At 25.3% G+C, this 12287-nt stretch overlaps 1 protein-coding gene across 1 annotated transcript; it reads right to left on the bottom strand.

Annotated features, from left to right (window-relative positions):
• Window positions 1–234: 234 nt before the first annotated feature.
• Window positions 235–8461, bottom strand: LOC113550447 (opsin, ultraviolet-sensitive-like). Its single transcript, XM_026952276.1, has 8 exons — window positions 8348–8461; window positions 8054–8254; window positions 7058–7270; window positions 4842–4972; window positions 3741–3913; window positions 3139–3299; window positions 2434–2535; window positions 235–454 (listed from the first exon to the last, which is right to left on the bottom strand). The coding sequence occupies exons 1-8, from the start codon at window positions 8389–8391 to the stop codon at window positions 364–366; spliced, it is 1116 nt and encodes a 371-aa protein (XP_026808077.1). The 5' UTR covers window positions 8392–8461; the 3' UTR covers window positions 235–363.
• Between the last annotated feature and the right edge of the window lie 3826 nt (window positions 8462–12287).

Raw genomic sequence — 12287 nt, 5'->3', positions numbered from 1 at the left:
GGAAAAAAATCAAAGTCACAAATTATAATAATAAAAGGTTAAAATCTAAAAAAATAAATAACAATATTAGGTACATCATAATTTTATAGAAAATGTAAGTATTTGTATTATTATTTTAAATAAAATTTCAATTAGGACATAATACATGTACAATATAAATGTATAATATTGGTCAATCACTTACACGCTTATATAAGTGAGATATTTAATACATTAAAAACTGATTCTTACACTAAATATATTATAGTTAATTTCTGTTTTTACATTTAAATGCTATATTATCCATTTGAGTTAGCTTTTTTTTCGATTAGAATCTAAGCATTGAAATTTGAAAAATCACATTGTGAACTAGCATGAAATACATTAAGCAGCAGTAGTTATTGATTGTGTATCACTTGTTGCCGGAGGTTTTTCGTTAATACCCAAGCATGGGACTCGTTTTGAAAGTTCTAATCTAAATGACAAATTCAAGATTTTTTTTTTATACAACAAAAATTAAATAATTGAATAATTGTTAGAAAATATATACAATTAAATACGTAAATATATGCAATATTGTAATTACTGTTAACCAATTAAAAAAAATATTCTGTAATATTTATATAATATGTATTATAGATAGGTACCAATTGTTGATTGTTATTTGTTATTGTAGGTATTATAGTTTTAAATTATGGCTTGCAGTCATATTTCTAATTGTATAAATATTTAATACGGCCAAAATGGATGAAAAAAATGCCAATAATACGATTTTAAGATAACCGAAATTATAATTTTTTGATGCACTATATTTTTAAACGATAAAATAATTCGTTTTATAGTTGTATATAGGATTGGCGAATTTGAAGTAGATAAATTGGACGCTCGAATAAGGTTGACGATCGGGGTGGGAGAATACGTTTGGGCGCATTTACCCAAAATGGAAGACTTTAGGGCGTAATATTTCCTTTCATAGTAGTACGTTTGGGCACATATATCTTTTGAATATATATTAATATATATTATACTATTTATACTAAATCTGAGCCTATTAGCTTTACACAAAAGACACCGCAAATTGGCTCAATAGTCTTCCAAAAATATTTAAAGATAGCTGTCCCACCTGGCGTTGCTCGGGCAAAAGTCACCTCAGGTGATAACCGAGATTTTTTTACATTATATTAATAATAGCTGACCCGTTAAACATATATTATGTATTTTTTAATTGTTTAATAATGTTTGCTATTTCTTCTAAGTGGTTGCTAGGATACTACAAATATGTGTAATTATTTTTTTTTATTTATTTAAATTGTTTGAATTAATTTTTTTATAATATATACCGTCCCCTAGTTCAACTCTTTAAAGCCCTTTTTAGTATTAAAAAGTAGCCTATGTCCTTTCTCAGTGTCTAAACTATCTATGTACCAAATTTCATTTAAATCAGTTTAGTAGTTTCGAAGCCTATTCAATACAAACAATCAAATCTTACTTCTCTTTATAATATTATAAGTATAAGTATAGATTACACAAGACTTTCGATTACTAATTACAATATTCAATATTGTGCCCAAAAGGTGTTATCATAAATGCGCCTAAACGTGTTAACAATTTTCATGTAATATTTTTTAAACTACGCCCAAACGGGTTATGCCCCGACAATTATTGAGCTTATGCCAGTAAAGGTAACCGAAATTATCAAAGGTATTAATTTCCTACATTGTATGAATTAAAAAACACAGTGAAACAAAATTTGTGATAATTTATTGTTAAGAATAGAAGGTTTTAAAATGTTGAATGTTGATTAAGAAATCAATAAGTCTGTTATATAAATTCTATAGTCCAAGGCTCAGTTGGAGGGGGGATTTTGGATTTTAAAATTCACTGTTGAATTACGCCTAACTCCAATCAATAAGAACACACCACAATGTGATATAGCTCAAATTATATAAATTGGTAAATAATTATCCAATGACTGTAAAATAAATCGTTTTTATTTTATTATTTGTTTAAAAACTAAATAAAATAATAATAATACATAGGCATAGGCGTAAAACTTGGACTCTTTTCACGCGGGGGCAAAAATAATTTTTGCAAATCTACACATTTTCATAATCTAATTTAAATTTAATTTTTATAATAAAACCGTTTTATCATTTTTACGAGCATTTTTCATTTAACTCATTTTAAGCAAGCATCTTTTTATACATTCCTACTATAAGTTTTATACCAAACAGTAATAAAATTGACTAATTAACTAATAGAATAGTTCAGTCGTTTTGGTCGTTGGGGTAGTTGCCCCCAATCGCCCTTGCCAAGTTACGCCTATGTACATAGGCACTAGTAATTTGCTATAAATTTGTTAAAATTCAAAATTATCATATTTATATTCATGTATAAAACAATATTAAATATTATAATACTTGTCTATATTGTTAATTGTTTGTATTGATTTACCTGTATTTAGGATGACTGATTGCGTATACATAAGGGTCGAAACAAGCTACAGTCTTGGCGAACACCGCTGGTAGCATTGATGCAATAGGTGTTAGTAATGATCTTAAAACAAAAGGTTATTACTGATACAAATTTTAAGGAGGAAACTGTAACAATTTAATACATTTTTATAATTATATAAGAAAAAAAACTGATTTTGAAGTTTCTCAATTTTTCAGGGGGATGATTGGAGAAAACTTATATGTAAAGAACAAAATTGTTTAACTACCTACATGTTTTTTTAATAATAATACTTATTTGTACGTAGAAATGAACCAAAATCATAAATTAAAAATAAATTTTGTACTTTAGAAACTGTATAAACGTATTTTTTATACTACAGGAATTGGGCCTTTATTATTTGTTATACATTTTTTATTTCTAATGGAATAAATTCAGGTATCCTGATGAAATAAAACGAAAATATTAATAAAAAAAATTCAAATATATTAAAACTAATAGCCTATTTTACTTGAAAAATACTAATTTTATCCATCATAGTAGAAGTTTGGTGAATATGGTTTTTCAGAAGTCCGATTTAAAATGTATAGCATATTGGCATATTAAATAGAGTTAGGTATCAAAACTTTTTGTCGCGAAGTATCGCGAAAGCTGTCCTCGTGACGCTGTCGATTATAAACTGAAAAAAGGTATTAAAACTCTTACTGATCTCCAAAAGCGCCAATCATAGCGACTATTGCGTATGGTGTCCAAGCAGCTACAAACAGGAAACAAATTGTAATTGCGGCTTTTGCAATTCTAACTTCCGCTGATTGAGCGTTTGCATCTTGATTACTTCGTAAAGATTCAACGTTCATCTTTTTAGCCTAAAAGATGTTAAAAAAAAAACTGTTTTTAGACATTTTTTTGATTATATTTTTCAATAATAAACAGGTTGATTAATATCCAAAGTTATTAACATTTTAACTTCAATCGGTCATTAACACTTTATATTGCTTTGCACTAACCTTTTTTTTTTTAAATTCCTGATGTAATAAAAATATATAAGGTATCATATAATACATTTTTAGACTTTAGGGGATAAAATTAAAAATTGAATGTTTTCCAATAATTTATAAAATAACTTGTATATTTTTATGATATTGATGAATTTCGTAAGACTTGAAAGAAGTATAAAACAAAAGCTAGGACTATGTTTTTTGGATATTTTTTTATTGAGTTATATAAACAATTGAGGAAACCTATTAAATCTAAAAATCTGAAATATATTTATATATATATTAGATTTAAAGTTGGATTTGAATTACTTGTTCACGAAGTGCTTTTTCATGATTGAACACATGACAGACAATTTGTGAATAAAAGTATATTATAAAAGACATGGGAATCACGTAACAAATCACAAACATAGTTGCAACAAAAGCTTTAGTTTCTTCGGTAGGCGTTAAGTAGTCAAAAGAACAACTTGTCAAAAAACCCTCTGAAAAAATAAATTGTTGTTATATAATTTACTAACTACAAGCAAAGAATAAGTTAAAAAGAATATTTACTAGTGTACGTTACGTCGTTATAGTATCACTACAATAATTATTTATATTGTCGCATATACTTTATTTGAGTACATCAATAGGTAGGTAGTTATGTAAAAATTATTATCTATTTGTACTTATTAATGATAAATTTAAAAAAAAACTAGGTACCTAATGCTATTGTTATTTGTCAGTAAACATTAGTATCTATTAATACAATTTTCAGTTATCACATTTTTTGCTAATTAAAAAAGTATTGTAGATGTAATACTTAGTTTAGTAAATCATAAGATTTGTATGCCATATATGTATAAAAGATTACCATTTTAAGAGATTTATAATGCCCTGAAAAATGTCATTAATAGAGTTTGAATTTAAATTTCTAAAAACAATAATTATGAATATGAACGACAACATTATTATTTATTATTATGTGTACAAAATAATAGAACAAAACAAATTTAAATATTGTAACTATAATTATTTATTATGCCATAATTTAAAACGTTATTTATTTGAATTTGTTTGTCCTTTCTATAAGACTTATTCAAAGTTTTGTATCATGGGGGTGTATAAAAAATTCCTCAATTTTCTCGTAGCCTCTTAGGTCAAAAATTGTAGTTGTTATTTTGTATGCCATTTTTAAGAATGCTATTGTTCGATTTTTTTTGTTAGTTTCTAAATTATTTTGACTTTCCTATAGAATTATAGAACATATTATTAAAAAAAACTTATTAAACTAACTATACTTACTTATAATTATTTTCATATGGTAGGTTATAAAAACTCATGTCTATTAAATTTAATCCGAATTTCAAGTAATTGTTATTTGTAACATTTGAATTAACATTTTATTTTTATACAGTTTTATCAACTCACCTGGTACAAATCGATTCCACTTTTCGGTTAAAGGAAGTATGCACCATGGTAAAACATAAATCCAAATACATATGATCAATATTAATGCTTTACCATAAGTCATACGACCTTCGAATGGTTTTGCAATTGTACTAAAAAATAACAATTGAATGTGAATATATTTTCAAATATTTATGAAAACGATACAGGTATATAATGTATTACGAACAGTAAAGAATAATACATTTTATAAAAAATATTGTACAAAATCGATGTATTTGTATTGGCAGTTCAAATAGATCTGGCAATGTACACATTCTACACTGTTCATAACATTAACATAATTATATTATAATATAATGGCATAGCTACTTATATAGTGTTAAATTTATAAATTTAAGGATTTTTTGAAAATCCATGATTGATGCAGTTGTTTACAAATTTACAACTTAGATGTAATAAAACTCATGTATACTAATGAAGTCTTCATACCTAATGGGTATTACAGTTTTACTAATAATATAATATAATATTTAAGTAGATGAAAAAAAAAATACAGTGGAAGTTGCTATGTTGTATAGTCGATGTCGGGTGTAGCTCTTAATTCAATAGGATAGATCACTGATGTGTTAAATTCGAATTCAATGATAAATTATTACATTTTACACTATTTACATTTACACATAATAAAAAAAACAATTCTGAGCGAAGACGGTCTGTCAGCCAATAGAAAGTTTTTTTTTTTGCAAAAAATAGAATAGATACTTATTGTATAATCATTAATACACTTTTATTTAAAAGGTATTTTGTAACTTGTAAAGTCATATAGTTAATATCAACGTTTCGTAGAGCAGCGTGAATATAGGTTAGTGGTTTATACAGCCTCAAATTAATCAAAATATTCTAAAAATGGCATTGTGTATGCTAAATAACAACGAGAAGTTTCTTGTTATTTTGAGTAATGTAATTAAAATCCGTATTTTTCGTTTAAATATCCAATTTTGTTAAAATTTCATCAACATAAAATCATCTATAAAATAATGTTGGTATTGATATATATTTGTATGGTTTTTGTGATTATATAAAACAATTTAAAAGGAACCTTGTATTAAATTGCCTAGTTTTGGTTATTAATATTTAAAATGTTTTTTTTTATATTTTCAACTACAAAATAATTTACATATTTTCGTGATTTTAACAAATTTCGTAAAATTGAACTTTAAATCTCTTATAAAAAAATTGTGACTCCGTAACTTTGATAATTTTTAATTGCGATAAAGATATCTTATATATGAGGAACCTTGTATTCAATTGTCAAGCTTTCTTTACTTATAAACAAAATTGTATCATACATAAATAAAAATCAAAACTGAGCCGTCGCGGGACGCCTGGCAGATGTGAAACATCAACAATTTTCTTTTTGTAATAATGTTGAAAATTATTATTACAGTTATTATTATTATTATTATTATTAATTTTTTTGCCGAGCTTCAGCGAATTGAGCCGACGAGCCACGAGTGGTGCGTCGCTACGCCACAGTCGGTCTCACTACCGTACCGCGCTTAAAATATTTTGAAAATTATATCGATTTCATAGAAATGGCTTGTATAAATATTTAGTGAACATTTAAGTGTTTATTGTTATTTTTAAATTATAACAACAAAATTTAAATAGATTTTGTCAAAAAAATAGTTTATCCTAAAAATTTCTGCTTTTCTCTATTTCTTTTCGTTCTTCCTTGATTATTAAATAAAATACTGGGAATTTTTTATCTTTGACCCTCCTCCTTTTCATCAAAGTATCAACTAGATCCAAAAATCCAAGTATTTACTAGAAACTACGCAGGAAGTTTAAAAGATAAAAGCATTTTTACAGTTACCAATTATGATATTAGACGAAAAATAAAAATTGAGGAACATCATTGTAAAACCAATATCACTCTGCTCAGAATCTAAAATTGGAAAACCCTGTTTGTGCTTTACACATACTTAACATAATTAATATAATTTACTTTTGTTTGAATATTTTTTTTTTTTTTTATCTAATTTTATATTTTTATATAGTGCCCATGATTAGTAATATATTATATTAAATAAAAATAAAATTTTCTCGATAGATAGTAGTAGTAGTAGAAAAATAAACTAGTCATTTTATTTTTACTTTTAGTGCATAATAATCTAGAAATACGGTTTATTAAATGAATAATAATTTGAATACAATTAATTAAATGATTGTACCTATATCTGTCATAAGCAATCGCAGCGTTTGTAGCTCCTGCTCCAATGCCACTAATAGATCCGCACAATGCAAATATCTGACATTGTAAATGGCCTGGATATTTATGATTTATTGAATCATAGATGAGGATTGGTAGTACTAATACCATAGAAAAATCACAGAGCGCCAAATTGAGGACAAACAAATTAGAAGGTGTTCGTAATGGTTTTGATCTAAAATAAAAGATACCTCTATTTTACTGCATGATTACACGAAAAATAAGATTCGATATAATGTACAACCTTCAAAATCTCTTAAATATTAATATGAATATATTTATTTATTAAAATGGTTGTTATTATTTTTTTTTAATCATTTAAGAGGACATCGCACCCGCATGTGTTGTCTCTGTCTTACACATACCGTGAATTATGAGCATTTTAAAATATTTAATATTTTTCACACTCATAACTCACCTAAAAATTAAAATATCGCAAAAAGCCAACGAGAGAACACAGATGATGTTCTTACCTAAAAGTTTGATAATAGGTCAGTTCACTGTAATATTAAAACTAAAAGCACACTATTGAAACTGGTGAACGGAAATTTACTATAACGTACGTACGTGTGTGAGACGGAGACAACATGTGCGGGTGAAACGTCCTCTTAAGCGTGTTTGTATATTATATTTTTATTGAAATATATATATAATTATGTTTTCAATCAATTGTTAAAAGGTTATATTATGCCTACATAAAGAGCTTGCATAAATTTAAAATTTGTATATAAGTAGTTAGGTAAACATAAGTAAACGAATTTTTTAAAATTATGTTATATTTAATAGTGAAGTATAACTATAATTGTATAAGTATTAATTTTACTTGAACCTGTTAATATATTTTAAAAATAGGTTAATTTTCAATTCTATATGTATTATTATTATATGCAATTTGTTCTATTGAGTATATATATATATATATATATGTATATTTTATTAATTTAATATTAATACTTACACACAAAATATCCATAACACCAGGCCATTTCCAATTACACCGAGACTAAATAAAATTGTATAAGCAAATGCCAAAATATAATGGTAGAGTGATCTAACTTCTGGGTATGACAACCAATGTTCTGGTATATGAGTAAGATCTTCAGGAGTAAGATTCCAACCCATTAATTGAAGTTCATCTTCATTTTCCATGAAACTAGAACTAATCAAAAATCAAAACATCCCTGATATTATCATCTTGTAAAATATCGCGTTATTGCGTTAAACTATGATATTTAATAATTTTGTACCGTACCCTAGTTGTGATAAAGGTCTCGAAACACTTCGGTTGAAATCCATTATTAATGTTTGTTAGTGTTAGTCTAAAACACTAGTCACTACTACAACCGAAACAAACGCAGTTATTAAGCCGATCTGGGTTTATATAAATAATATGCATCACAGGGACAACATGGATTATATAATTGTAGCCTATCAACTGATAATCCTTGCTAACTTACAAGGGATGTTGTTATTATTTTTTAATTTATCCTCAGTGACATACAACCTTATTCTGTTATTTACACAATGATTAAACTATAATACGTATTATAATTAGATTCAAAATGTGTTTGAGTTTTTAATCAAAGCAGAAAACATGCTTACATGGCTTAATGATTCGTGTATGGAAAATTCACGTCGTTCAAAATTGGAAAAAATATACTTTACCTACGTAATATTATGAACGTATAAATTTTTAATAAAGATAAAAAAGATTTATCAAATTAATTTATCGGTAAAAGTTAAAATAGTAGAAAATTACATAATTTAAAATTTTGTTTAATATTAGTTTGACATTGATGTTTTATGTCTTTTTTTTTGATAGTGAAAATGATCTGAACATTTTTAAGTTATTGTATTTATCAAATTTCAGTTGGTACCTAATTAAAAAATATTATATTTCTTTAAATTTATACTAAGCAAATATTAAAAATAACTAAAATAATTTAAAAAAAATACAAATATAATTTTATCTAAGTTCATGACATTTAGACTTTAGGTTTTTGGACAGAAATAATTTGTGCTAATTTCACTATTATTACAATTTTAATACACTTTTTGGCGAATCCTGGAGTATAATAAAATTAAAAAAAGGTAATTTCAACCAAGATCGGATTAATGGGTTATAAAAGGTAATAGTTCTGGGATCCATTTATTTTTAAAAAATATTTTTCTAATGGTCTCAAAAAAAATTTAAAAATAAAAAATGAAAAGTATTTATATACCACAAAAACGGAAAAATTATACTAAATGCATAAATACATAATAAATTAATGCAAATGAAAGTAATGAACAATGTAGTTCAATGTGATATGGGTATACTGGTTTATTGTGTAATTATTTAATTACAGTAAAACCTCGATTATCTCATATCTGTCACTCTGTCATCCATCAACTTCTATTATATGCCACCCGCCGTCACAATAGTATTGTAAATTATAAATATAGAATATTGAACGCCCATATTATGGATATACTTGCACTTGTTTTCATCTATAAGATAAATTAAACCATGTAATTAAATGTATAGAGTGGCATGATAAACAAGATGAAGCCGATTTGTGAAGTCCAAAGCTATTAAGAAAAATAAAAAACTTATCTATGAAAAAAAGGCCGGGATTCATATAAACAAATTAAAACAGTAAAATTATTAATTAATTAATTAATTAATTTATTTATTAACTTATACTAACACATATGTATAATATTAGAATTAATATACTATTAATAAATAATAGTTATTAACAATTTATAATCATAAATATAAAAATGATTTTTTTACTTTTATCCATTATTCTTTTGGTCTCATTACAAACGATTAATCGAGGTTTTACGGTAAATTGATTAATATGTATATTATTAACGTACCATTAATTTTTAACTATGATATAAGATTTTTTGTCCTATTTTCGTGAGGTATGTAACAATATGTTTCTAATTGTCTAATGCTTAAAAAGAGTTTGTTATTGCCGTGTGGTTATACCGTAAAAATAGTAATTAAAAATATTTTGAATTGTTTGAAGTGTGAAGGGTTGAAGTTTGAGATTTAAAAAGGGCCTACTAAGTGTTCAGTATTTCGAAATTCAACAGATCTTTAGTTCGAGCTTGATTTTAACGGAAGTAGGTAAGTACTAATACAATATCATTCATGTTTTATAGTTTCAATAATCCACGGACTCATAATCATATTATTCGACCACCTAACAATTATATCATTGTATAAATCATTAACTTCCTAGATCCGCTCAAAATGCTCTTTGTGTGATATTTTATATAAACTAAAAATGATTAAAAAAAAAACAAAAAAAACATTGAATGTATAATGAAAGTGCTTTGGTTGCAAAAATAAATACAATATGCATGCTGTGTATTAATATGTAAGTAAAATAATTCTACAACATTAATTCGATGTTAGATATTGTAAGTCTTCGTGATATAACAGATTTAAAAAAGCTATGTAATCATGGCATGTTTTTTGCGGAAGGGAGTGTAGTAGTATATATCGATAGAGACACTAACAATAATTATTCATTATAAAACTCAAACGTATCAGTGTATTATATTTTGATTCACTTCACTAAAATATCATAATGTAGTTTTTAATTTGTAAAATGGTATATTTTATTTCTATTATCCACAGATTGGACAAGAATATGATAGTAAGGTAAGATAAAAAAATAAAAACATATTTATGTATAATATAATTACGTATGTTGTAAATTAATATAGGTATAGTATATTCTATATAATAGAAGTAATGTTCAGCCCAAGGCTTACGGGCTACATGTGGTCCACGAAGATATTCTATAATGTAGCTCGTCACAATTTTTTTTTTAAAAAAAGCAAAACGTTAAAAAACAGTAAAATACAATTTTTTTTATTAATTAACGAATTCTTTTATATATTCCAAAAATTCAATAACAATATAAAAAAATGTCTTACATTTATTTTGAATTTGAAAGTTGAGCTTGTGTTTTATTTACTAATAATGAAAAATCTGATTGGAATTTAGTAGTTTCAATCCTTAAAGTTAAAATTGAATAAAGGTGTTATATCAAAAATAATAGCTTACCTTTTAATAGGTAGGCAAATTTTTCTTAATATTTTAATTCATAATGTCGTTTGATAATAAATTTTTTAAGAACTGAAACCGTTTTACGATACACGAGACAAACAGTCTCAAACAGACCTTTAATTTCAATGGAAAAGTAATTTACTAACCATTTTTCATTAAGAATTCGGTAATCATCATTATATTTATGAATTTCTCTGTCAGACATTTTCAAACGGAAATTTTATGATTTAATATCGATATCACCCGTGCACTTAAAAGGACATGATGTTCAAAGGTTCAAACTAATACCTTAATCCGTTATTTTTCAATAAATACCTAATAAAAGGTAAGAAATCAAATTCAATATTTTCTCATGTCATGTCTAATATATATTGCGTACCTAATAAGTACTTCGTATAACAAAATTATATTGTTAGATTAAGATTGAGATTATTCATATTTTTGTATAGGTGTGTTTATTTGATGTAAATAGAATTGTGGTATAATATAATAAATAGGTACTTAAAATTAATATAAATATTTTGAAAATTCCATTATGAATATAGGTAGTAAAAAATAATATTGTTCATCTGAAAAATAAATAATAAAATAACAAAGATTGTAATTTTTCGTTTAAATATCAAATTTTGTTATTTGAACAAAAAAAAAAAAAATTGTGTGCAATTGTATTTATTTATTTATTACTTCGATTTATAATAAAAATACAAAAATATATATCTATAAGCATAAAATTGAACTAAAGTATAATTTAACAACTAGAAAATAAATGCATACAATTACAATATTTAGTATATGTTCAAAATCAAAATATAATACACAACGAGCGATACCGATGACTAGATGAGTGATTTTTGAGTAAAAATTAATTTATAAAATTAAGTGGCAGTAAAGATCATACCTACTTGACAGCTTAAGCATTTTATCAATTGGACGATCGTGACTGTAGAAAGTGAAATGAGTATAGGAATCTAAAAGGCAATTTGATTTCTGACATTATGCGAAAACGAAGGGACTTTAAATAGAACACGGAAGAGAAACCTCATCATCTGCATTATTGAATTATTGAAAAGAACATAAATAAAAATTAGAGTTGATATTTTTATGACAGGTGGACATTGGA

The sequence above is a fragment of the Rhopalosiphum maidis genome, chromosome 1 (assembly GCF_003676215.2).
Source record: "Rhopalosiphum maidis isolate BTI-1 chromosome 1, ASM367621v3, whole genome shotgun sequence".
Taxonomy (NCBI): Eukaryota; Metazoa; Arthropoda; class Insecta; order Hemiptera; family Aphididae; genus Rhopalosiphum; species Rhopalosiphum maidis.
The sequence above is the reverse complement of the archived record's forward strand: the minus strand, read 5'-3'. Positions and strand labels throughout refer to the sequence as shown.